This window comes from Rissa tridactyla, chromosome 2 (genome assembly GCF_028500815.1).
Source record: "Rissa tridactyla isolate bRisTri1 chromosome 2, bRisTri1.patW.cur.20221130, whole genome shotgun sequence".
Classification (NCBI taxonomy): Eukaryota; Metazoa; Chordata; class Aves; order Charadriiformes; family Laridae; genus Rissa; species Rissa tridactyla.
In genome coordinates this window covers 58,509,139-58,535,596 of record NC_071467.1, presented here as the reverse complement: position 1 = coordinate 58,535,596, position 26,458 = coordinate 58,509,139, and the positions used below count along the sequence as shown (strand labels likewise).

At 47.1% G+C, this 26,458-nt stretch overlaps 1 protein-coding gene across 5 annotated transcripts in view; it reads right to left on the bottom strand.

The window, feature by feature from the left end:
- LDLRAD4 (low density lipoprotein receptor class A domain containing 4) overlaps positions 1-26,458 on the bottom strand; it is a 298,353-nt gene that overhangs the window by 18,044 nt on the left and 253,851 nt on the right. For 3 of the 5 annotated variants that reach the window (XM_054190618.1, XM_054190617.1, XM_054190619.1), the window contains one exon: positions 5,361-5,515. In XM_054190618.1, coding sequence (XP_054046593.1) covers positions 5,361-5,515 — 155 coding nt within the window. Of the gene's footprint in view, positions 1-5,360; positions 5,516-8,573; positions 8,982-9,201; positions 9,301-26,458 lie in introns of those variants that run through there. The other 2 variants (XM_054190621.1, XM_054190620.1) reach the window with 2 other exon arrangements.

Here is a 26,458-nt window from a genome sequence, read left to right as displayed (position 1 = left end):
AGGCACGGAGGAGAAGTACTAGAAAGAGATAATTATGGAGAGTGCCAAACTTCTCACTCATGGTCCACCTCCCTACACTTACAGCGATTACTTCTTTTACTTAATACTTTAAAACTTTTCTTTCCCCAACTTCACAGCACTTCACCACTTTAAGTAATCTTCACTTCATCCAAGTGAAGGAAGTAAGTACTATTATCCCTCCTCCTTTATTTGGAGATGAAGCGGATTGCCCAAGGTGACACACTGAGTCAGGAACCACCCAAAGCCGGTGCTCCTCACTTCTAATGCTACCTGCAGATTTCCTAGATGATCCTGCCCTCATTAAAGATGTTCTGACTTTCTTGTGGTAGACTTCAAAGAGCAGGAGCCAGCGCATACTGTCCCTCCTGGCAGCACACCCTGAGGAGAGGCCAGCCCATGTCCCTCCCGCAGACGGCTGGGCAGCAGCGCACGTCCAGCTCCTGCCAACTGATGCCTGGTGCAAAGGAAAAGGTTTGGCAAAGCAGGGTGGCCTACAGCACTCTCCCTCCCTCCCAGCTGCAGACTGCGTTCTTGTTCCCACTGGGATTTTCTTTCTTTTGCACATGTAAGGAAATGAGAATGAGTGGGCCAGGGATGCCAGCAGGGAACAGAAGGAATAATGCTAGCACCGGTAGGGAATAATTTAAAAGGCCAAGAGGCAAGACTAACATTTGAAATCACCGACAAATCCCTGGAGCTGTCAATATTACTGAGTATTTTCTGTCACCCTCCTGATGTTCCCCTTTTATTCTGAAATAGCTGTTCCAAGAAGAAGGGTAATATTTTTTTTACAGTTGTGCTCCTGGAGCTTGGCATTCGAGATGGGCATTACCAAGGCAGGTCCTAATGCAAGCTGACCAGTCCTAGCAGTGATGCTGCCCTCAATGCTGGGAGGCAGGGGCTGGTCAGGGTAAGCATCTTGTGTGATGGACACAGGGACTTTGCTGCCAGGAGCGGGCCTGGGGCAGTCAAAGCGTTCAGTACTCCTTCAACACCCACTTTATAAGACAAAAAGACACAAAGACAGAAGCCACGAGGATGGGGAGAAGGAATCAATTTAGGAACATCAGAAGCTCATTAAGTATCTCCCTGTAAGTCACTTAGTTAATCTCTTTTCCCTCAACATCTCCCTGGAAATCACAGGTGATGGCACTAAGAATTAATCATCAGAAAGCAAGATTTATCTTGGGTTTAACCCAGCAAACAGCAGAGTGCCACAGCAGCCACTCAGCTGCAACTACCTACATTCCAACAGGATGGTCTTGGTTACCAGCAACGCTGCCCTCCCAGCACAACATTGGTCCTCCCAAGGCACCGCCAGCAACACTGCAACATGCGCCGCCCCGGGACAGACGCACGTACTCTGGGCATGGATGTGCATTTCCAAGGCTGCCACATGGCTCTGCCCCAAAACCCCTCAGTGCCGCTGGTAGCACCATTCGCTCTGACGGGAGAGGTGGTGGTGTCCTAGTGAAGCAGCCCTGGGAATGCCCCTGGTATACTCCACACGCTACAGCCTTCGCGTCCCACTCAGATGCTCCACAAACCTCGCCTTGCTCCCGGCTGTGAATCCAAACACTGCTGATGGATCTGCCAGCAGGGGGAAACATTCAATATTTTATCCATCGTGATACGGACACCGTTCAGTCCCGTGCACACTCACTTCAGGTGGCCACTCATGCCAACACAGTTGTCACTCAGCATCATTCCACCTTTCGCAGTTATGACCCCCAAAACTGATGTTTCTGCTAATGTTAAAACAAGCTTTGAATGCTTTAACGTCCATGCTAGCAGATGGCAGGGCTTGCCATGGCAGGGCAGGCAGCAGCATCCTCAGCAGCACTGACACAGAAGCAGACAGTACTCCTGAGCACTCAAAGGTTGTCCTGCCCCTGCTGCAATCTATTTAAGGCCTCGGCACACTAACCAAGGTAATAAGACAAACAAAGACCAGGGGAAAGATTGGAAGATGTGACTCCAGAGTGAATGAAAAGGAAAAAGAAAAGAATGAATGAAAGAACGAAAAGAAAAGAGATAAAGATGAACTGGTAGTCACACAGGAAAACTTTATTTACAGAACAGGAACATAACCACTACTTTTCTGCATGTATTCATCAAAGAGCAACTTTTTTTTCCTGGGATCAGTCCCTTTTCTGCCCTTCAAGTATTACTAACATGCGTGATTGCAGTGATACTACTTTTTAATACTCTAATTTCCGGACTTGGAAGACAATGAGAATTTCAACCTCTAGGCCTTTTTTTTTTTTTCTTCTTTCTTTCTTTACATGAAGGAAGTTCAACCAGACAAAGAAACCCACAAATACCTTTTATTTCATCATTTTGGAAGCCTGACCTCAAGAGTTTATTGCCAACCTCATCCCTGTAAAAGGCAGTAGAGAGGTTATCTATCTGTTCATTTCTATTGCGCTTTCTAGAAGAACCAGAATAAGAGAGAGATCATCTGTTCAATAGTTGGTCTTTATGGGGCCAGAAATCTGTGCAATTCAACCACAGCTCAGCTGTTGGAAGGCATGATTATCTAGAAATAGGGCAGGCTTGAAGAAAAAGAAAATTGAAGGTAACAGAAGGACAAAAAAAAAAAAAAAGAAAAGGCGCATCTGAATAGGAAAGACATGATTCTGCATCTTGATACACCTCTGCTACCTCAGTTACTTGAGGGAGGTTCTCTTCATAGTTCCTTACAGGAACTAGCCAACAGCCAATTAATTTGCTTTACCATTTTCTTTTAAGAAATACTGATGAACCTCCTCTACTTCCATTCACTATTTCTCCACCCACAGAATGCCTGAGTCAGAATGATATTTTCTTCAGACATTAGCAATTAATAAACACTTAAGTCTGTTTCCAGAGTCTATATACCATTAAAAAAAAACACCAAAAAACATTCCTTTAAAAGATAATCCACTTATCAATAGCATTTGCACACAGAACGAGGTCTGCCTGGTTAAAAAAAATATTTTAAAAGTATAATCTAACCTGCATCTTGCTGCTCACGCTGTTTATCTTGTGCAACTCACTCCGCTGTGGACAATGAGAACAGACCGGTCCCTTCCAGATTCACATCACAGAGCAAATGCTTTAGTTTCCCACCCCTCATGCACCACACACTGATTTTTAAGGTTTGCGCTGCAAGCGACTCGCACAACCAGTTCCCATCAGAATTTCCTTCTAACACCTGAGACAAAGGAAAATTCAAACATATTTGACATCTGACCTCAGAGACCTCTGTAAGTCCCATTCTCCACAAGACTGACCTTCTTTTAAGAACAGCTTCAGCTTATCAGAAATCCAGATGAGTAATAGTGATGACAAACCTATACCAGAGAGTTTTCGGAAGAATTAGTAACCAGTTCTCACCAATCAATCATCAATTTCCACAAAGTGCTCACTTGACTATGATTGCTTTCAAACTGAAACCGAGTCGGCGTTTTAAAAATTATTAAAGAGCAGTTCTGGATACTAAAGCCGCTCTCAAGTCCCTGCTGCCAAGTTGCATGTTCTTCTTCACAAGAAGGTGATGTTTCCTCCCTCACGTCCAAGAGAAAAGACGCCACTCGTTCTGGTAACAGACAATACTAACGAACCATACAAAGGAAATAATGGGTTACTTCATGCATTTGACAGCTTACTGCAGTTTTAAAAGATTTGTGAAGATGAAAATGTGCTTCCTTTATCTCAAATTATTCCATTTTAGGCACTTGGAGCAATTATAGCTAATATTTTGCGGACAGAAGTGTGGTTCTTGAATTACAGCATCCATTTCGAAGCAACACTCAAATTAATCTGGCCAATTTTTTCAGCCCTGAAGTCCAGAAGGTTAAGGTTTGGCAGGTTCCAGTTTCATCTGTCACCAAATTAGAGCTAAATACTCCAGCGCTACTGAATTGCTAGGGAATGAGGCGACCTCCCCTTGAGGAGACGGCTCCTTTCCTGCCCGCGCAGCCTCCGAGGTAAGAGCTATTCACCCCAGCAACAGGGTGCAGGTGATGCGCTAAGCAAGAGGTTTTGGGGGGGAACCCCGCATTCGCTGTGTTTTACAGCTGGTTTTTAGGTGGGAGCTGCCAATTGCCAGGGGTGCAGATCCCCAACAGCCCTTCATATCCAGCCCTGGCTGCAGCAGCATCCCTGCCTCCTCCCCTGCCAGCGCTCCCTCCCCTGCCAGGGCACTTCACACGCTGATCTGTCTGAAATCTAACTGTGGGGGGAAAAAAAGCAATTAGTGTTCGGCCAGATGAGCCCCCTGAGGCCTCTCGCCACAACCTTGTCAGCTCCCTAAGGAACACAAAGGAGGAGGAAACAAAGGACCAGGATGGAAAGAAAGGTGAGACAGTGGACTTACGACTGGTGTAAACCATTATGGGACTACGCCTTCCAGTTACAATCAGACAATTTTTTTTTTGACAGTGAAATGAAATGGAGCTGTGAACCCAAAGCTGTTGCCAGGAATCCAACACATAAAAAGGCTACCCTCACAAATGGCCCCTTCGCCGTCACAGTCAGCAAAGAGGCTGAGAGCACCGCTCCGAGGACATCAAAAAACGCACCAGAAAAAGGGCCTCCCTCCGTCATCACAGGATACTGCTGTGGCTCAGGGGGGATGTCCCAAGGTCAGGGACACCCTGTGGTTCACCCTCACAAGGGAGCAGCGCATCCCACCCAGCAAACTCCTGGCTTACAAGGCAAGTTAGGTGTCCAGTTAGCGTTGGGTTGACAAAACACAACCTTAACGAGTCTTGACTGAGATTCAGTCTTAAGCCTTTGGCTCTGTAACAACACATCTTAATCACTCCAGGTCCGTGGAGGGACCGTTTTCCTAATGTTTTCTGGCTGTTTGGGTGAAACAAACATTATGTTTTCCTGGGCCGGTGTTTTGGATCCAGCAAACAGTTACCGCAGCTTCACAAAATAGTAATAGTGATAAAACTCCAGGATATTACCAAATATATGGAAAGTCACAAAAACATGTATTTCAAATCTTCGTACCCCAGGTGATCTCCATTCATCCCCCCTCCAACTACAGCAACAGCAAAGAGGACGCCACATCTGAACCTCCAAAAGCAAAATGAAAACAGGCTACATAAAACATAACAGGGGCTAAAAATAATCAAAGACAGTATATCTTAAATTTATGTTCCGATTTCTTTTTTTTTTTCCTACTGACAAATACAACCTCAGCAAAAGAGCTAACCATAGGGAGTATTAGAAGTCACATCAGAAGTTTTTCCAACAGCTGCCTGTACCAGAGCTCCTCGGGAGGCTTTGCTGCAGACCCGTACAGCACAAAGAGCAAGAATTTGGTGCGAGGGGCTCATACTCACCGTCTGCAAAGTTTCTTCCTGTCTTCTGCTTTGGCTCTGTCGGTTGATAAAGGAGCGTGTCGAGAGTTTGTAATGGTTCAACAAGCAGATGATCACTACCACCATAACAGTTATAACCACAATTATAATGATGATTTGAACAAACTCCAGTTCAGCTAAAACAAAGGAAAAAAAAAGAGGAAAATATGTCAATCACATGCAGAATGTTGTCCATCAAAGCACTAATCTGAAAAACTTTCAGTATTTCCTCAAGATTGATCTGGAGCAAGATGTTCACTGCTGTCCATTTCACAAAGTTCTGCATGAAAAACTGTAGTCTAAGACATATGAAAATTATTCATTTTTTAGCAGTGCCGATCAATCCCTATGAGTGACTGCAGGTCAAAGCTAAGAAAGTTCTTGGTGATCCTTCTCTGCAGCCTTCACAGGTAATAAATTCTTCAGCATAAACACCACAGACAATCCTTTTGGACAATACAACAATTTCACCACCGGGGAAAAAAAAAAAACAAGCCAAAACCGAACACACAAAACCCACCCTACTTTAATAGCCACCTGCAATGCCAGTAGAGTCCAGAGGGCTCCATACACTTAAAAGCAGAGGCCATGGAGAGAGGAATCAAGACATCATCTACTAAATTATCTTTAATTTTTTTTTTTTATCAGCCAAATAGCATGAAAGCTACCTAAATCAAGTGACAAACTTTTTTCCTATTGAATCTACAGGCAACGTCTTTCTCAGTTACTCACTTCTTTCCAACTAGTGTAAAATTAACTTCTCTAGGACGTTCCCATTCAGGTAAAAATCTAAAAAGAGACTGGTACTGTAAAACAAGATATGTTCCACTACGGTTAAAAATGAAACTGGGGCCTTGGCTGGTGCAAGAGATACAATTACAATGAACTCCATCACAGCCCATCATCATCTTATCTGAAGTCCTGCCTATACCACAAATATTAAGTATATTTAGAAATGAGTCACTCTTGCACCCTTTTGGCTATACTGGAGGAGCAAGGATGAGCAACACGAGGGGAGAAATTGCCCTTTGGAGTTACACAGTTGCTGATATTTCTATGGAAACTGCATTGCTCACAGGGGATGCTCTCATCTTGAAAGACAACTCCAGTTAATGGGAGGAGGTCTTTGGTTGCTAGGTTTGCAGAAAAAGCAAAGCAGCAGCACAAGTTGCTCCATTTCAGTACTTTCCAAAAGCGGCACTACTTTTGGGCGCTAAAACATGAACTTTGGGCAACCGGTAATATATTTCTTTTGTAAGAAGCCAACAAGGAAAGAAAGATAGTGAAATACGAAAGTGATGAGACAAAGCAAACACCAGAGAAAACAAGCTTTCCCACCACCACCACCTTATCTCTTCGATTTGTAGTTATCCTCAGCCTTCCATGTAACAGCAGTACGCTTACACAAACACAACACAACTATGAAGCTGAGCTAGAAAAATGCTGTTCACACGTAAAATCCAAAACGACCTGCGGTGGAACCAAAGGAAACCCGAGGCTGTTCCACTGTGCTAGCATCTCTTGCAAGCAAAACCCCAGACTGCAGGAGCTGCAAGGGCACTGGTGTCCAGTGGAGGCTGGTGCCGAGGTCCGGCTGTTTGTCACAGCGGGCATGGACACGCCACCATCTAAGCGCTGAGGTTCTGCGATGGCCTCAGTAGGAGTAACTAAACTTATTTAAGGTTAAGGAAAGAGTAAAGGGCAACAATACGTCTATCATTTGATTTCTCTTTGCTGTTAAGTACCATCCACTCATCATTAAGACCACCAACATTTTTGGAAAGTTTGATTAGTCAGTGCTTTGTTCTTTCACTATCAATCCCATATGCAGCAACCTTTTTTTTCCTCTTGAGTCACTGGAAGCTAACAATGTCAGCACCAAAAGATCAAAAAGCAGGAAGCATAGAATTAATTAAAAAACAAAGCCACCAAAACCACGCTTAAGTAAAATGACAGATTTTTCTTGCCTCAGAAGCACAGAATACAGACTTTACACAGTTGACAACTGCTGCAATTCACATTCCGCAGCTACTAAGTATCAAAGGCTTTCTTTACCCAAAACTTTTTTTTTTGGGGGGGTCCATGTAATACTTTAGACAGGAAATCGAGAGACTGTTGCTAAAGGGCAACATGCAAAACAAGCAATGTTGATTTAGTCTTTCCTAGAATGCAAAGATCACTGGGATGACATGTTACTTCTCTATCTGCCAAGGGCAGAGTCTTCTAAATTTACCAAGGCCCCAGCATTTCAGCGGTGGGGGACAGTACCTTCCCTTTAGAAATAAAGGAATGGGACTGTGAGCACCTCCCTTGCAGGCGTGGAATCACTTAGAAGTGTTTGACTAAAACATGGCCATACAATTAAAAAAAAAAAAAGAAAATCACAGTACACAGGTGTGGGCACAGGATTATCCAGCTTTACACCACGAACACCAAAATGCGACAAAACACCCTACTGATGTTCAAGAGGATTTCCTGTCTGGAAACCGGAGGGAAAGGAAAGGGGAAGGCGATTTTTAATCTCTTCTTCCTCCTGCCCGGCCCTCCGGCTACTCATTAAGTTATTAACAGGAAAAAGAACAGAGACAAGAGGGGCAGCCAGTCTCCATTTACCTGCACTTCTCAGGGCAACTCGAACAGTGTCTGGCGGCTGCCGAGAGGCTCCGGGTGACTCCGGCCCCCGACTCCCCCCCTGCCCCTCGCCCCCGCAGCGCCGCCTTCCCCCCCCCGCATCTCCCACCGCCCGCTCTTCCTATAAATTAACCGGGAAAAAGACCTGGGGGTGGGGGAAGCTTCGGGAAGAGAAACGGCACGTCTGTACCTCCCCAAGCCTCCCTGTCACACTCACATGTGCCTGTTTTCTTCACACACAGAAAATAATATTTATAATACGTTCTTTCCCAGGAGAATATTTTTCCTGGTAAACAGACAACACGAAAAAGGCAACTAGATACTGAATGAAAACACCTCCACAGAAGAGTACGAAAAAAAAAAATTAAAAATTTATAACCCTATCAATACCCACGCAAGCAAAACCGTCTGGACCCTCACACCCTACACTCCCCCCGGCCAGGGAACCTCCCCGGGGCTCCGCTACCGAGCGCCCGGGGCTGTAACCTGGGCTTCCCTCCGGTAAGGCGGGGACGGAGCTCGCAGCCCTCCCCGCGCCGACACACCGGACCGACGGACGGGTACCTCTTTCCAACAACAGGTCTTTTAACCGCGCATCCTTCACCGCTGTCCTGTTAAGCTTCTCACTGTTCATGCTCGCCTCCGGCAGAGGAGGAGGAGGGGGGCAGCGGGGGGCTCAAGCCGCTCCGCCAGCCCCACCGGCGGCCACCGCATCACCGGCGGCGGCCCCGGGCTCCATCCGGCGAGGGGGAACACCGTCGGCGGGCCGCCCGCTCAGCCCTACGCGGGGACGGACTGACAGACAGACAGCCCGTCCGTCCGTCCCTCTCCCCGGCGCACCGTCGGGGCCCAGCCCCACCGCCACCGGCAGCGGGCGGCGCGACGCGGAGCGGAGCGGGCGGGCAAAGGCCGGCACCGGCCGCTCTCGCCCCCCCGCCCCCACCCCACTCCGTGCCCCCAGACTCGAGAGAACACCCGGGTGCTCCCGACGGGCTTTGTCTGGCGCAAAACGAGTTTAAAAAAATTAAATTAATAATTAAAAAAAAAAAAAAATCAGCCGGCGAGAGAAAACCAAAAAAAAAAAAAGAAGACGAAATAACTCTCCCCCCCCCGCGGCGCCCCGCTCCTCCCCGAGCCCCGCCGCGGGGCCTGGGAGGGCCGGAGGGAGGGAAGGAGGGAGGTGGAAGCTTACCCGGCGCCGCCGCCGCCCCGCCGCTCTTTAAGCCCGGCCCGGCCCGGCGGGCGCTCGGGGCGCCCCGGCTCTTCCGCTGCCCCGGACCCGCCGCGCATGCGCCGCCGCCGCCCCGCCCCCGGAGGGGGGGGAAGGGGGAGCCAAGCGCCTTCCCGAGCTCCGTAACCATCCGGACTCCCTGCCCGGCACCTTCCCACCCGCTGGAAACGGCACCGGCGAGGAAATCTCAGCTCCCCCCTTTCCCTCCCCCTTTCCAGCAGCGTCTGCCGTTCCCTTAACCCCTCCGCTTGGCTGTTTTCCAGGCAGGTCGGTTCCCCATCCCGACCCCGGACGGGATTCCCAGCCGGGAGCACCGCAGCCGAGACTCGAAGGCTGCCCCCGCCGCTGCACAGCCCCACCGCAGTCCCTGCCACGCCAGGAAGCCCCCCGAGCACCACGTCCCTCGTTAGCGCTATGTCCCTCAGCTCCCGGGATGGTCCTCCTCGCTCCTGGGATGTTCCTCCTCACCTCCTTCACCAGCATGGCCAAACCCTCCTCCCGCTCCTAGTTACTTCTCTGGATTATGGTAGCATCCCCATGCACCGGGTAAAACCAGTGTATGTCTACGTAAGCAGGAAAAGAGAGTTCGCCCTCTGGTCCACACTCATCCAGGTCTTGGGAACTGCTGAAGGCAGAGGCGAGCGTCCACGTCCCACTTCCAGTGGGATGGCAAGCTCAGCCAGCCCCACGCCAGCATTGATCCCCCATCACTGCTCATGGCCACGGCGCTTCAAGCCCCCAGGACACGCTCTGGGGCTGGCCGTGGAGGTAGACATGCTGCTCCCCATGCCTTTCAGATCTGCAAACCCCAAGGACCGCTCTCGGGGAAAAAAAAAGGATCCCTTAACTCAAAGTCAAGGAGCAAAAGCCAGGAGGGGCAGGAGGCCGAGAGAAGTGAGCCTGCTTGTGGTCACCCATCAAGCTAGCACCGGGAAGAGTCAGGGTGTAAAATACTAGGGAGACGCATCCTGACATATATATATATACACACACACACACTGCATACAGCAGGGCCCTGTCATTTGGTTATGGGCTACCCCCACTGTCTGGATTTATTAAACCATTGTTGACGTTTAATTCAAAACTGCAAGGTCTAAGGCTACAGTCAAGCTGGGGGACAGTGGTTGTGGACTGTAAATAAATATCTTTTGAGAGTTCCTAGAAGAGCAGAATGAGTTTAAAGTATATATTGCTGGAATACTTTTGTGCAAACAGAGTATGAACTGACTACAGCACCGTGACCAGCAGAGAGAGAGAACTGCGTGCAGATTGCAGATGTGGAGCATCTTCAAAACTGCAACCTTATTGCCCCAAGACTGCTTTGAAAACAATTAATTAACAGACCAGCCTTTTAAACACAGCTGTTGTATGTTGTACACCAGCTTTGTGCATACAGGGTCGCTGCTGAGGCTGGTTCTTCCTGTTGCGAATTCTCTGTTCTCAAGGCTTTAGGGATAGGCTTTAGGGATGAAGCGTAAAACAAAGTTTCTGAGCCAAAGACTGACCCACCTACATCATTCCCAAACCTCGTGTTTAAAACGAGAAGCTGGTTTCAAATAAGCATAGTTTAAAGACTATAAGCAGAAAACAAAGTGAATATATTTAACACCGTTCCTTTACTTTGTTCTCCTATAACTGAAAAAATAAACCTGGGTGTTAAGCAGCCTTTTCAGTTCCTGGAGGGCATTAACCTACAGCATAAAACAATTGTTTTGGCAAGACTGGGGATTCAGCACATTGAGAGACGGACACGTTACACACTTTACTCCCTCTCTAGCCCACTACTCCCCTACCCACCAAAATTTGTTTAATATTACTATACCAGTGCAGGCACAGTGACAGCAAAATGGTTACAGACTGCTGTATCCGTAAGCAATACACCTGATGAGCATCCTCAAAAACATCCTCAGAACAGTATTTGGCTCATTACCTCGTTATTAAGAATTTATCATCAAGTTTTTAATATGAATCAAGCCCTTTCGGGGGGCGGGGGGGAGGAGGGGCTGAACAATTGCCCAGCAAGTGCCAGATAGCCCATAAAAGCTGCTCTGTCAATAAGGATGGGGGACCGGCTTCCTTCTAAAATTCCCCTCCCAGTAGCAGGTTCCACCACGACCTCCGAGCAGGACAGCTGCTCTGGCGACAGGGCTGAAGGTCCCTAAGCAGGCTTTGGCACACCAAGTTGTAATGCTCCTCCACAAGCCATTACAAGTCCAGCATATTAACGATACAGCGAAGGGCTACTTATACTTGGTAACGTTTAGGTGAAATTTTATGAAGGACGTGTTTACTGATCTGTCTCCTCAGTCTTGACTGGGAAAAGAAAAAATTCATTCTGGAACCCGCAAGAACAAAACCTGATTTTTTGTTTTACTAATAGTAAAGACCTTAGTCTCTTAAGTCTAAGAAAACATAGTCATGCTTTGGTGACCAAAACTGGACAGATGCTGCTTTCTCAATATGAGTTTTGCATTTCCGCTAATTATCCCTTTTTTTCTCTGCTTTATTAAAGACATTACTGACTGTGGGCAGGCTCCTGGCCAGCCCTTACTCTGAAGAGTAAGAGAAAAACCACAGCCTTGAAACTGGAAAATAAGGGGGTGTTTCCTCCTGCCTGCAGCCAGCCCCTTGGGGACATTCACCTGGAGAACCTGGACGGCGAGGGGGGTGCGGAGGTGCTTCCCCCTCCCTGCGCTGGGATATGGTTCGGAGCCACATGCGTAACTTCAGCCCAGAAAACCATCTGAGACAGACACAAATCTAAATCTACAACCATTAACACTTCTTGTGGGGCCACACATCCTTATGTGCCTCTTCCAGGTGGCACCAGGATGATGGTTCATGGTCAAGGCCATGCTGGGGTGACACGTGCCCCTCGTGGGGGAGCTGAGCTTTCAGCTCCCCAGCCAGCAAGGCTGGGAGGCCACACAGCAGCCCCACAGGTCTTTGAGATACTCACTTAGAATAATAGAATAGTTTGGGTTGGAAGGGACCTTTAAAGGTCATCTAGCCCAACCTCCCGTTCAAGAAGCAGGGACATCTTCACTAGATCAGGTTGCTCAGAGCCCTGTCCAACTTGATCTTGAATGGTTCCAGGGATGGGGCATCTACCACCTTTCTGGGCAACCTGTTCCGGTGTTTCACCACCCTCATTGTAGAAAATGTCTTCCTTGTATTTAGTCTAAATCTTCCCTCTTTCAGCTTAAAGCCATTAGCCCTTGTCCTATCACATCAGGCCCTGCTAAAAAGTTTGTCCCCATCTTTCCTGTAGGCCCCCTTTAGGTACTGGAAGGCCACGCTAAGGTCTCCCCAGAGCCTTCTCCAGGCTGAACAAGCCCAAAAGCCTGTCCTCATAGGAGAGGTGTTCCAGCCCTCTGATCATTTTTGTGGCCCTCCTCTGGACCCATGCCAACAGGTCCATGTCTTTCCTGTGCCAAGGGCTCCAGAGGTGGATGCAGTACTGCAGCTCGGGTCTCATGAGAGCGGAGCAGAGGGCCAGAATCACCTCCCTTGACCTGCTGGCAATGCTTCTTTTGATAATCTCTGCCTGCTGCAACCCCAGTGCCATGTCAGGCTAGCGGCCATGGGAGCACGGCCCCAGCTCCTTCTTGTGCTGGCCCTGGCACACATGGGGATGGCGACACAGCTGAGGCACCGACAAGCACAACTAGGTCTCTGCTCACAGGGGAAGAAGCCAAATTGCTTGCTCGGTGAACGCTGATGCCAACACAAAGAAGGAGGCGGGAAATGGTCATTGAGGGACACAGCAGGAGACCAGGACCATCCCCTTTTGGGTAAGGGTCTGCATCTGGACAGGCTTTGAGCAACCGTAGACACAACCACCAAGTGCCCTATGCCCCCACTTCTCAAACCGCCACATCCTGGGGTAATTTTTCACCTTTTCGGTTAAATCTGGAGTTTATAGGTTACGTTTGTCAGAAAAAGATACTGAGAAATGGCACCACCCCAGGGAAAGGAAAGTGCTTTTCTCATTGGCAGTGAGTTCCGGTAACTTATTTGCCAGCAGGTGCGTATCTAGATGTATTATGTCGTGTTTAAATTAGGTGCAAGGAACAAGCAGACGGGAGCACTGTGGAGAGATTAGCAACACAAACCAAAAGAAGCAAGTCTGGTGAAGGGATTTAATGCAGAAGAGGACAGTGTTTAAAGCCTCTAAATTACCTCCCTGTTAAAGCTGTTCTTTATTCTGCATTAATAGGAAGGATTGTGAAATGGATTTTTCTCTTTTTTTTTTTTTTTTTTTTGGTTTAAATATCACGCTTTGCAATCCTCAGTTAAAGAACTCCCTCCAAATCTTGTTTCCTAGAAAAACAAAGCGGTCCTTCATATGCATAGTTAGTTGCACAGCCTGCGTGGTCCGCATGCTGGCCATGGTGCGGTGGTTTGTTTTCCTGTGCTGGAAGGAGGGTTCAGTCTGGGACACTGAATTATAACATGCTGTTTTAAAAGTAATCACCGTTTCAGACCTGAACTAGCCCTAGCTCTGTTTACACTGGCGAGTGAGAAAATCTACTCATGAATTATCCCCACTGCAGTTCTATTAGTCCTCACACACCGGCTCGACACGGGCAATTTTACAGTCGTCTCCTCCAGCAGGGTTACATGGTACAGTGAGAATAATACGCTGGCCCTGTTTACCCTGGAGATTGCGCTGCCGGTAACTTCGATGCTCCCCTGCCACCGCTGAAAAACAGGTACAGAATTTCCTAGTGCTGATGTATAAGGAATGAGGAACTCCGGGCAGGGAAAGGCAGCTGTAAATCTGAGGGTGATAATCAGCCCAGGCTCCTCAGACCATGAAAATATCCCTAAAGGGACGAAGCAACCAGGTGGCCGAGAACCAAACTCTCATGCAGGTACCCGTTAGGCTGAACTCTGTTATACAGCAGCTTTCATTTATTTTAATCATTGAGTAATTCAAGCCTTCATTTAGTTCTATTAAAAACTCGTGAACAAACAAAATCAGCTCCACTGAAAATTCTGCAGCCCCTTCCATCCTTCATTTTGATTGTATTCCATAGCTTTTGGCTTATTTTGAGCTCAAATCTAATCAGTCGTTGTAAAAACGAGCTATTTAAGTAAAAGAAAAGGCAAGAATGCATCACTATGTAATTTTTTTTTAATTCCGTTGTTATTCAGAGTTCTCCCAGCAGTAACTGCAATTAGTACCTGGTACTGGACTCTGAGTCTCAGTGGTTGCAGCATGACTACCCTGCCTAAGCTCCCCATGGTTTCCAGGCAATTCCCAGCTAGTGCAGGGAAGAATCATCCCTCATTATTAATATTTTTTTTTTAGCCCATTCAAACGAGAGCTAGAAGAGATGCACGAAGGACCACATTAAAAAGCTGAGAGATCACATCATGCATTATCCTACCATAGGAACAGATGAAAGCTAAACGAGAGACAGAATTAGCATAGGTGCTAGAATCTATGCATATGCAAGAATCCACCTCCAACACAAAACTGAAAGCCCTGTTGTAGAAATACAGGTTGCTAAATAAGCTATTAGCGGTATTTTACACACAAAAAGGAGCGTTCATTCTTCCACTGAAGAACACCCTTCAGAGTTACAGAGAGTCTCCTGCCAGGTGGATTATTCACTCCATAAATCTCAGTTCCCAACAAACTCCCTGGCAGCCAGGAAAAGAAAACAATGGGCGCTTGACTGCAGATTAACAGACTATCAAGATATTTTAGTATTTTCTGGCTAAGGTGTACGGAAAGACTTCAAAAAGCTGGACAGTGCAGAAACCTTTCAAGATCACAAGAAAACCCAGCAACCCTGGTCTAAAAAAGAAACCTAAGGGCAAGACACAGAATGGAGATAAGAAGAGAAAGCAGAACCAGGATTACAATAAGGTACTAAAAATACAAGTAGAATGCGGAGAACTGCATTTTATTTCTGACATAAATATAATCAGCTGGTTTAGAGACACAAAGCCTTGCCTCACTGATGGTGCTGTCTAGTACGTGAAAGTAAAGGATGAAGAGAGGAACCTGGAAAAAGTATCCAAAGAGCTACGGGGGAGAAAGGCAATCAACATAATGCAAAATTTGAGGTCAGCGATGACAGAAAAATAACAGTTTTAAAGAACTACAATGCCAATATAAGCTAGTATTAACATTGAAAAGTGAGTAAGGGAAATGCACCATTACTGAAAAATGGATCTACACGCAAAACAAAGGAATTTTCTTTGTTTTCTTTTACCATACAGTTTTCTTATAATTTGTCTTGCAGCATTTACATACGTGCTGTCTGGATGTGTAATCATAAGGGAAATTAACCCTGGATAACCCCATGCTGCAGCACGTTTACAGAAATTGCTCTAGAGAAAACAACTCTAGGAATAAAATGGGGGATGTTCAAACCATCGGAAATCTAGTGAGTCCCAGACATGATAGGTCTGAAGGATAGGAAAATCTCTTTATGAGAACATGCCATTAAACATTACAATCAAGCACAAAATTGCTCTGCCACAGTATTTTGTTTTATTTGCATTGTTAAATTTCTTCTCCTAACAATAATGGATAGTTTATAGCACTAATGATTTATACAAAAGGAGCTGCGTAAATGCATCCCAAATGGGCGGCGTCTTTCTTAAGAATTGTAGACTCAGTTTCCTTCAGCTTGATCACAAATCAGTGACTCACACAAATTTCACATCTGCCTCAGGATACAATGGCGCAGTTTCTAGCGAGGTTTCATGATGGGTTAAGTTCCTATGCTACAAGACAGGTGTAAAAACTTGCGCTAGTTTTAAAAAGCACACTGCATTTCCACAGACTGCCATGGTGCAAAAACTATAGATGTTTTGCCATTAACAACCATTATCACTGAATCCCATACGGCTATTTTACTAAGTTCATTCCTTCTGGCTTCTGCAGGCCTGCTTAAAATAAAACACATCGTTTGTATACAATTTGTGTGTGTCCACGCACACAGACACAAATTTTCCCCAATAAATCAATGTAATTGGTTTGGAGTCAGGGGCCACAGTTTTAACAGTGTATTTAAGAGTAAATTGGTCTGCAAAACACATCCACCTTGCTTGCGGTGCACCCCCAAAAAGATGGGGCCTGAGATATTTGACACGCACAATGATTCGGATTTGCTACAGTTTATAAACCACTTAATGATGGAGTATTTTATTCCCAATCCCCAGCATTCCAAAACTGTTAAGTCAGGCCCCCTCACATCAGAAATCACAAGAGTGGCATAAAACAACACTTTGGGATGCACTTTGATCACATCTTTCCAGTGTTTCTTTGACCTTTATGTCAAAATGAAAGTATTCATCAACTCCCCTGATTCCAACAGCTGAAGCATTAAGGAAACCGCTTAATTTACGGTAAAATCTTGAGAACTAACAACACCGGGAATACGAATCAGAATCTAGTCAAGACTTCTTAGGCCAGTGAGAATGAGAGTAACCCCAGATATAATGTACTCCATTCATGGGGAAGCATCAGGAAGTTTCTAATGCACTTCTTTTCTGACTAATGGCCTAAGTGAGTGTGTAGACAATAATCCTCGCGTAGGAGATGTGAGGAGGAGACAGGAGAGAAAGTCCACAGAGAATGTCAGTCGTTGGATGCTTCCTGCAGTTTTTCCATAACCACTTATCGGCAGCCAGTTTTAACGCATCACCACAGACATTCCTCGGCAAGCAGCAGGGTTTCTGCCGCTTCCTTCAGACTGGCAGAGGAGTAAGACTTCCCAAAAATACACCCGCTAGAAAAGAGGGAATGAAGCGAGCGAGCTCAGCGCTCAATGGGAATCTGATACCTCACTGCTGCTTGCGAAAAGCAGGCCTCTGAGTAAACCACCAGCGAAATGACAACCACGTTGCAGAAGCCACCAGTCTATTTTTACCAAAGCAGAATATGTTATCTTTTCATTTTGTATAAAGGCAATAGAAATTCATAAGATTCATGCTCCGTGTTTAAAGGGAAAAGCTTGGTAATACAGCATTCAGACCACATGTTTTTTAACGTCACCATGAGTGTCCCACGTTCTTCAGTCATTTGACATGTTCACAGGGATGGTGTTTACACTGACTCGTTCATAGTACATCATATCACATTTTAATGATTCAGTTCGGCTCTGACAAAAGGAAACATCTGCCATATTTTTTTTCTTCCGTGAACTTTATCACAATTAAAAATCTGACGTTTCACCAGCCTGTGTGCCAACCGTGAAGCATGCCAAGTTCGGCACTTCCTGATACATACAAATGCGAGCAGCACGAACAGCTAGTACCAACAGCACCAAGCCATCACTGACTTGTCAGTTCCTACCACAAAAGAGAAAAAAAGATCACAGTTTGTGGGCAATAATTTCATAATCTTGATCTGGTTTCCATATGACAGGGTGCAAGAGAGAGAAAGCAAAAAAAAAAAGAACGCTTCACAACTCTGTGTGATGACAACACAAGATTTCTATGTCTTGCCCTATTGCAGCCAGAAGAATATTAAAGCAGCATGTCAAAACTGGCGTAGCTTCTAAAAAATTATTTCCAAACATCACTTGATGGACAGCACCCTAGCAACTCCATACGAAGCTTAAATCCGCGTCTACTTTACATAAAATGAGGCCAGTCCCACCCAATGCAAGGACAGTATGCTTGTTTTCAGCAGAATTAATGGTATCTACAAACTCAAGACACTTCTGAGACATTGCACATATGATAGGAAGGCAGCTTGACCATTTACCATGAAGACCATCAACTTCTTGTCCCCTGCCCAAGGCCAAGGTAACTCTTGTACCTCTAGGCAGTTCCAATGACGTCACTTCAGGGTGGAAGCCAAGAGCCAGAAACAAAAACAGCAGCCTAATGAACCAAGCAATGAGGTGCTGCTTCATACATGGAGTAGCAGTGTCCCACTGCTTGGTGGACTGGGATGTTGCTCAGCCCAGGCAGTTGGGAGGGATGGATGTTTCTGAACAGACTCCAGGACAGAGCTGGGGTCTCAGTGAGGGTTGAGGTGTGCTTTCTAACACTGATTTTCCATCCTTTTTTATTTTTTCTGTACTACCAGCATAATACCCCACCTGGAGTACCGTGTGCAGCTCTGGAGTCCTCAGCACAAGAAGGACATGGACCTGTTGGAAAGGGTCCAGCAGAGGGACACAAAGATGAACAGAGGGCTGGAGCACCTCTCCTGTGAGGACAGGCTGAGAGAGTTGGGGTTGTTCAGCCTGGAGAAGAGAAGGCTCCAGGGAGACCTTACAGCAGCCTTCCAGTACCTAAAGGGGGGGCCAACAGGAAAGATGGGGAGGGACTCTATCAGGGAGTGGGGCGATAGGACGAGGGGTAACGGTTTTAAACTGAAAGAGGGGAGATTTAGATTAGATACTAGGCAGAAATTCTTTACTCTGAGGGTGGTGAGACACTGGAACGTGTTGCCCAGATGTTGTGGATGCCCCATCCCTGGAAGCGTTCAAGGCCAGGCTGGATGGGGCTTTGAGCAGCCTGGTCTAGTGGGAGGTGTCCCTGCCGATAGCAGGGGGGTTGGAACTAGATGATCTTTAAGGTCCCTTCTAACTTGAACCATTCTATGATTCTGTGATTCTATGGTAATACTGGATTGGGTAGGGTACAATGAAATTTGAAGTGTCTCACAGGAGGACTTGAGGGACTGAGAAAGGAAAGGGAAAATGACCCTGCATACAGAACATACAAGACCGCCCCAAACCTACGGCACAGGAGATGTTTAAGGAGATGCATGGTCTGCTAGCTAGGAGATCAGACTGAGATTCGGCTTCTCTCCCCAGCTCTGTCACAGACCTGCTAGTGGCCTAAGGGAAGTCCCTTCTGCTCTCCCCGTCTGTCCCCACTCTCCTCTCTCTTGGTACCACAGCAGCATCTACGCGGCACTTCCACAGAGCACGGCCTCACTCACTTCAGTCTTCGCACACTGCCTGATACCAGTACCACATGAAATTTGGGCTGCTAAGCCACTTTTGAAGGTGACATGTGAGCACCTAAATCACAAAAGTGCACCTTCAAAATCTGCCCAGTGGCGAATGGACGGCTGCCCTTTCCCAATGAGCAACAGGCCGTCCCCAAGCGGCTGCAATGGCATTTTCCTGTGTGCAACAGCAAACCCCAAAATTTGCTTGAAATCTCACCAGACACACTGGGAGCTGACAGCTAATGTATCTTAACAGTTGGTTGGTTGGTATTTTTGGACGGGAGGCTGCATTTCGAACTACTTCATCCTGTGTTCCCACTCCGTGCGACTGTACATCTGACACTGTACTGACTCACCAGTAGCGTTTTTGTGTAGCCCACTAAAGAGATACCACTACACCCTGTTTGGGTGGGGCGAGACTTTCTGGCTGAATCTCCTTGTTGGAGAGGAAGTTTTGAGAGCAAGTAAGATACTCATTTTCAGGGTTACAGAGAAACCACGCTCTCCTATGCTTTCACGCACGCACAGAGCAGGAAAAGCACATTCACTCGCTCTCACTTCTCCGCGTTACCCCATTGGGGTAGCAAAAGTACTGATGCTTCACGTTTGGTGTGGTCCTAATTTTTAATAAAAAAGGTAGTTTTCGTTAGGATTAAAGCAAAGGGTTAAAACCAAATAAAACCAAGTCCTTAGGCAGCCTCCAGGGAGAGGGCTGTGCTTCCCGCACAGCCTAGGAGGGGACACTGCCCCAGAGCACATCTTCCAGACTGCCTCTGGCCAAGTGCAGGGCAGATGCAGCCTTCTGGAGAAGCAAAGGGCAGAGAGATGTCTCCATCATCCCTTTCGGCCTGAGATCAGGGGTCTCTGCCATACTTCTAATCCGCCGAGTTTTAAGCCAAAGCTGCAGAGAATCGGCCTGAGCCAGGCAAGGGCTTTCCGCTGCGGCTTTGTGATCCCCTGCCACCAGGACCGCTTCATGCATTCGTGCAACGATTCAAGAAACAGCCTTGGCTGCTCACCCATTAACTGTGGGACGTGAGTCAGGTTTGCAATGCTGGGAGACAGGCTATTTTTACCACACTTAGGATGTGCTGTCACAATGGTAAATCCCAGTTGCAGATTTACCGAAAGCGCTAAGGGGATTTGTCCGGGATTTCAGGACTCCCGGCATCCTGATCTGCATAGCGGCTCAGACCAGGCTTTTTGCCATTCAGAAGTCCCAGAAAAACGGCCCGGGAGAGTGCGCAGTTTGCCAGCACATCGCACATTCAGCGAGGGTGCGGGGTCTGGGATGCATCTGGCATTGGAGGCATGTGCTGGCCACCTGCACACGGTATCTCAGCCTTCCCCACACACTGGGCACCGGACTTCATCAAACACCTATGTGCATGCCCGCATCCCCTCTCCCATCCGCAATGCCCAGGCACGCCAGACCACGAGGACCATGCATACAAAATCCCTGTGGCATGTGGCAAAGACCTGGCTGCGCGGCCCCTGCCCTCGGGCAGGGCAGTATATACTCCCCATACATCCCGCGCCGCTCCTGCTTCTGTAGTCTCAGCCAAGTCCAATTGCCAATTGCACACTTGCAATTATTTCCCTCGCCAAGTTCACACCCTACAGTAAGAGCTTCCCAGCCCACCTCTGTTCTCAGGGATCCGATCCCCTGGCTGCGGCAGGTACACAAAAGGGTCTCACGGGAGAAATCTCAGCGCACCCATCACTGATGGCTCATGGATAAGGTCTGAGAAACGCTGCCGTACGACACTAAGGATGGTGAGGCTGAGTTGCTGCTGATACCTTACCTGCCATATTTCCTGCCTTGGAAGCTGCATGTCATTGTATTAGCACAGTTTTGCTAAACTAATTAGAAAAGGCACACCCTTTACAGCGCTCATCCTGGGTTTTTTTAGAGATGGCAAATAACTTCACCTTGCTGTCAATGTACCTGGTTTCTGTTTTACACACAGCAGACGAGAAGAAGGGAATCGCTCAAGCCAAGGTTGTGCATGTAAGGAACATGAATCTGTCATACAACCCAAACTGGTTCTCGGCTTCAATCTATCCTTTTTTGGGCAGACGGCTTAGACATTTTGAATTTAAAAGGACTCTGGCATTTTTTCTTCATGTCCTCTCATATTTCTTCCTCTGAAAGCTCATACCAGGACTTCTTGTTCATTGTAGGTGTCTTCCTCAAAGCCAGCCAAAACCTGAACACCTCCAGAAATTTTCAGGAAGGTGGTTTTTTGTTTTGTTTTGTTTTGTTTTACTTTTAGAGGTAAGAGTTGTGGTTCACAGTGTTAAATCGCAAAATTTTGAGGGTCTGTTTTTCTGATAAAAAAAAGAAGATGCTCATTTTTTTTAGCACAGTGCGAATTTCCGTCGCATAAAGAACCGAGTCCCAGTTCCCAAAATGTTCGTATTTTATCTTTTCTGCTATATTTCTTCAGTTAATTATTTACAGTTCTGCTTGAAACTGAAGTAGTTTCAGTATCTCTGTTGCCTACACATATTGTCATTTCTAACACGACAGTACTGTAACCCGTTTGTTTTCTCAGTGCATCTTTCAGCATCACTTGTACTTCACAGTGCAGATGTCTAACGCAGATCAAGGCAGGCGCTGCAGTATATTCTGTTCCAAAAGATATCCCCACCTCCTCATTTGTTTTGCAACATGGCTATCAAAGCATTAAATAAATAACGTAATAGTTAGCATATATCCATTGTTTTGCATATTCTGAGCGGTTTATAGATGTTACTTAATTTCTTCACCTGCTGCTCCTGTGAAATCTCTGTATCCTGCTGATACAGAGGTGATCATTTTACATGAATTGCAGCTACAAAGCAAGTCAATAGCTAAACTAAATAATCAGATCGACAGCCCTGTCTCAATTTCCAAGGCCAGAATAAATCCCATTTATAATGAAAAAGCAACAAAAAAAAAAATTGCAGACTGCCTCCTGCAAACAAATTAGATGTGTAGGCTAAACTTTGATTGCAGTTTTTTTCTCCGTGAGCCTCTAGCCCAAATCCAAAGCCCAAGTCCTCTCCCTTAAAGCTCACGCCCAGAGGCATGGCTCTCTGGTCAATGCAATCTTCAAAGTTTCCCATCTTGAACAATTTATTTTCAGGAACAAAGCCTGGAAAAGGTCCAGAACCCCCGTGTGGGTTGGCAGGAGCTCAGGATGCTGTCTAGGTGTGTCTGGCTTGCCCAACTAACAACTCCTTCCACTTCCTCCATTCAGAGCACACTTGTGTTTTCGCCGTACTGCAGCAAGCTGCCCATTAACTTCTATTCCTTCGTTTCTAAAAAGGCTACTGGCTTCTCCCACTAGATCCCCAGCTTTATGGGCTGTCAGACACTTTGGTTTTTAGCTGGTGGCGGAGAATTCGACAGCGATTGCACAGTTTAGGATTTACGGCTGGGAAAACAATTTCCTAAAATATCCGTATGAATGCAATGCAGAAATATGCCACATTATAACGGTGAATATTCCTTCTCAAAATGGAAGTGTTAAACTTCCAAGCACAGCTCTGTGCCTGAGATGAGCCAAGAAACTTCTGAAATGAGTAGCAGACCTCGCTGAGCACCCTGCGGGCAAAGCAGCCCCCTCCTTCCCTCTCCCCGCTCCAGGTAGCCCCGGCACAGTAAAGGCTTGTTTCTCAGCTATGCTTCTAAGCCAAACTCCCCTCAATACTGACACCAGGACAGTGTCTCCCAGCTGCTACCCTCAAATTGTTAAACCCTGAAATGGGTCCCTCTGAAGGTTATTAAACTAATTTTTCATGTGCAGAAACATGGAGGGAAATAAACACTAACATCAACCTGTTCAAACAGCAAGAAATCCCCCCCTTTCCCCCTCCTCCCTGCTTAAAGCTACAAAAATTAAATCCGTAAGGGCATTTATAGAGAACATCTTATTTAGGGAAGAAAACAAAAGTGACTGACACAGTTATTTGTCACTGCTGGTAAATAAATTTGCGCGGCTTACAATGTTTACCCCGGAGTAGGGCTGAAAGATCCATTCGTGCTGCATTAGAAACCCGCCTCAATGACAAACTTCAGCTCCCTGCTCGAGCAAAGCTGATGTATTGACTAGACAGGTAGATATTAGGTGCTCCGACTGTCTGGATGCTATGGAAATCACGCCGCACGCATCTGACCGTTGTCAGTGGCAGAAGACGAGCGCCGGCCTCATTCTTATTCTAGCCAGGAAAAAGGCCTCGTCTGCATTAGCCTTTTTACTGAAAGGCTGCCATATTTGTCAGTTCAGACGCATGTAAGATAAGCTCTTTCCCCGTTATCTAATATTTCACCAGGCAGTGGAAACGAAGGATAAGCAGAACCTAATAGTCTATGTGGGCAGGAGATCTTGAATGCTGTCAAGCTCAGCACAAGGCCTGGATGCCCCAGACAAGGGGAAGTTTACAGCAGAAGTTAATCACTTCATTTTGAAGAAAAACTCACAGGGATTTGGAGAAACGGTTACGACTTATCCTGACTATGCAGCAAGCCAGGAGACAAGTGTAAAACCCTTAGTGCAGCATTATACTCAGTGCCTCTCCCTCCCTATAATGTAGGTACCGCTCGGCTAAAATTGTGGTCCAGCCAAAGGGGATTAAAGAAGGCGGCTGTAAAACCGCTGCTTTCCCTAAGCAGGCAGAGGAAAGAGAAGGACGGGCAGGGAGAAGCAAGATGAAAACCCAAATTCTGCATTCTTGAAATGTCCTGGGCTGATCTGCAGCTAGCAGAAAAGCCAAAAGTGCGGTCACAGCCCGGTTTGCCGGTGCTCTTCCCCTCCAAAACTGCCCGAGCCTGACACAGAGTTGGTAGCAACCTGGCAAACAGATGAGAAAGGCTGTTGCTCAGTCGCAGGGCTCCCAGGCGAGCACGTATCTAACAGGCTTTTATGCCGCATAATGTGGCTACAACGGTGCTAAGCAAATTCTGAATAAAATTAAGATAGCCTGTTTCAGAGCTCACGGAGTAAGCCTGATTTAACAGCGTGTCTGCTGAACAGATACACCACCTCAAACGGTAGTGACTATACGGTCACACTACTCCATTTTAATGCACTGACATGAGAATCAAACCGTATTGATGCAGCAGGGCGGCCCCAGTATAAGCTTTCAACGTTGTTTGGCCCATCCAGAATGGCCATGCTATGCCCAGACATTTATTTATTCTTTTTATCTGGCAAAAGTGAGTTTTTTGGCATAGCTGTTAATGGGTGCTCCCCCTCAAATGTAAGCGGCAGCCTCTGAGGGAAGGGTGACAACACGCGCTTGGGATGTGGTATCCAGTATCCCTCTGCTGCTTGTTCCTGATCCACTGCCCACCTTTTAAACCATGGTGTAAGTGATCTGATGAATTGCGTCGGGTGCCCGGACTCCTAATGTCTACTCCGCACCTAATCCCTCATCTGGTCACCAATAATAATTTTGAACCTCCCTACAGTCAACAACACTTTGGCCGGCAATAGCAACCGTCCCAGGACAGCTGCCCTCAGCACCATCGCGCTGCACCGCATGTGCCCGCGGGTGACGGCAGCTCTGCTGTGTCACCCGCCTGCTCCCGTCGCGTGACCACGGGGAGGACAGAGAAGTCACAAGAAACTTATTCCCAGGGAGTCAAGTGCTCCTCGGCGTCAGCACTTGCCGTCCCCACAGAGTAGGCCAACTGGGGGGAAGACAGGTGCAGGATGCCAGCCTTCAAGGAAAACAATGCCCGGCCTGCCTCTAATTTTAGGCTTGGCAGCCTTAAGGGTTCTGGGCCATCTTTATCTTTGGCTTTTGCAACTCCTCTTCCTTTGAGGTCATACCCTTAAAAGCAGTTGTGCTGCCTCTCCCCCCAGGTCTCTTCCCCTCCCCATGTGAGCCCAGTCAGAAGGCGCAGCATGGAAAGCCCGGAGCTCCCCAAAAGCTTTCATTTCAGGGAGCCGGCAGGACACCTCGTCTGGCAAAGTTTCCCAACCTCCCAGCACAGGTGGGATGGAGAAGGGACAATCCCTCGCACTTTATCCCACCACCAGTCAGCTGCATGGCTTTCGAATCGCACCTGTCCTTGGGTGCTTCTCTGCCTTTTCTCACATCAACCTTGCAGCGTACTTTTCCCCCCCCCTGCCCCCAAATCGTGTACATTAACCACATCATTTAAGATGATCGGTTTCACATTTCTGGGAAAGAAAAGGGAAGAGGAAGCTGCCAGGAGGTGATGCCCCATGGAGTCTTCTAGCTGGCCAAGCTCCATTTCCCTTTATAGACCCCTCAAACCCCAAAGCCTGTCCAAAGGGACTCATACCTGTTCCTCACACAGGAGCAAGATGCCACAGGCTAGCTGCTTGGCAGAAACTGCCCCGAGGTATAGGCAGGATAACTCCCAGTATCCTCCCCACCACAGCTGGACCACCACGTCCCCACTGACACACGGAAGCTGCTCATCCCCTGGGTGCCTCAGCCCAAGGCTGGTCCCACCATCTAGGCACAGGCCATCTCCAAAGCGTAGCTGCAAAGAGCGAGCTGCCAAGCTTGTGCTCCCAGCTCCCACATCCACCAAAGAGGTGCCCCGTGTTTAGGGAGCATAGAAATGCAAGATGGAGAGAAAGGCTACGGTGGCTTTCCAAAATCTTTTTGTTTCGCTGTTAATTCCCTAAAATGCAGCTGGTTTTACTTAAAAACTGTAAGAAAAATATAACATAATGATGCCCCTCCATCCTTTACAGTATTCCACCTCTGCTGGCATTTTCCACACGCAGCACGGAGAACGCAGCAGGTTACCCATCACGATACGGCGGTTGCATCCCATCCCCGGGGTGCCATACAGCCTCCTGCCCACCTCTGGTGGAGCTGAACAAAAATACCAGCTTCTGGAGGAAAGCGTTTTTCACGCAGCCATACAACATGACCTCTTCCTTTTACTTTGCGTTCTGCTGCCACTCAGAAGCTTGCACAGAAATGAATAATCTCATTTTCTCAGCTTTTTAATTTTTTTTCAGGGGGAAACCTTGATTAGACAGACATGGCTACTTAAAAGCAGACTCTAGCAAGTCCATTCTCCGATGAAACAATTGGGGCAGAATGGCTCTCTGTTAATGTTACATTTAGTCATTAAAAATGTGCATTTGTGATTCTAAAAGCTGCTGGAGGCAAAACACAACAGAGAGATACATACTCAGATTTACACTCAGTTTCCAGCCTGGTAGACTCAGTGAAACTAAAATTAACATCTCCACCTTTCATATGCATTTATGGACAAACATACATTGAGTAATAACCACCACT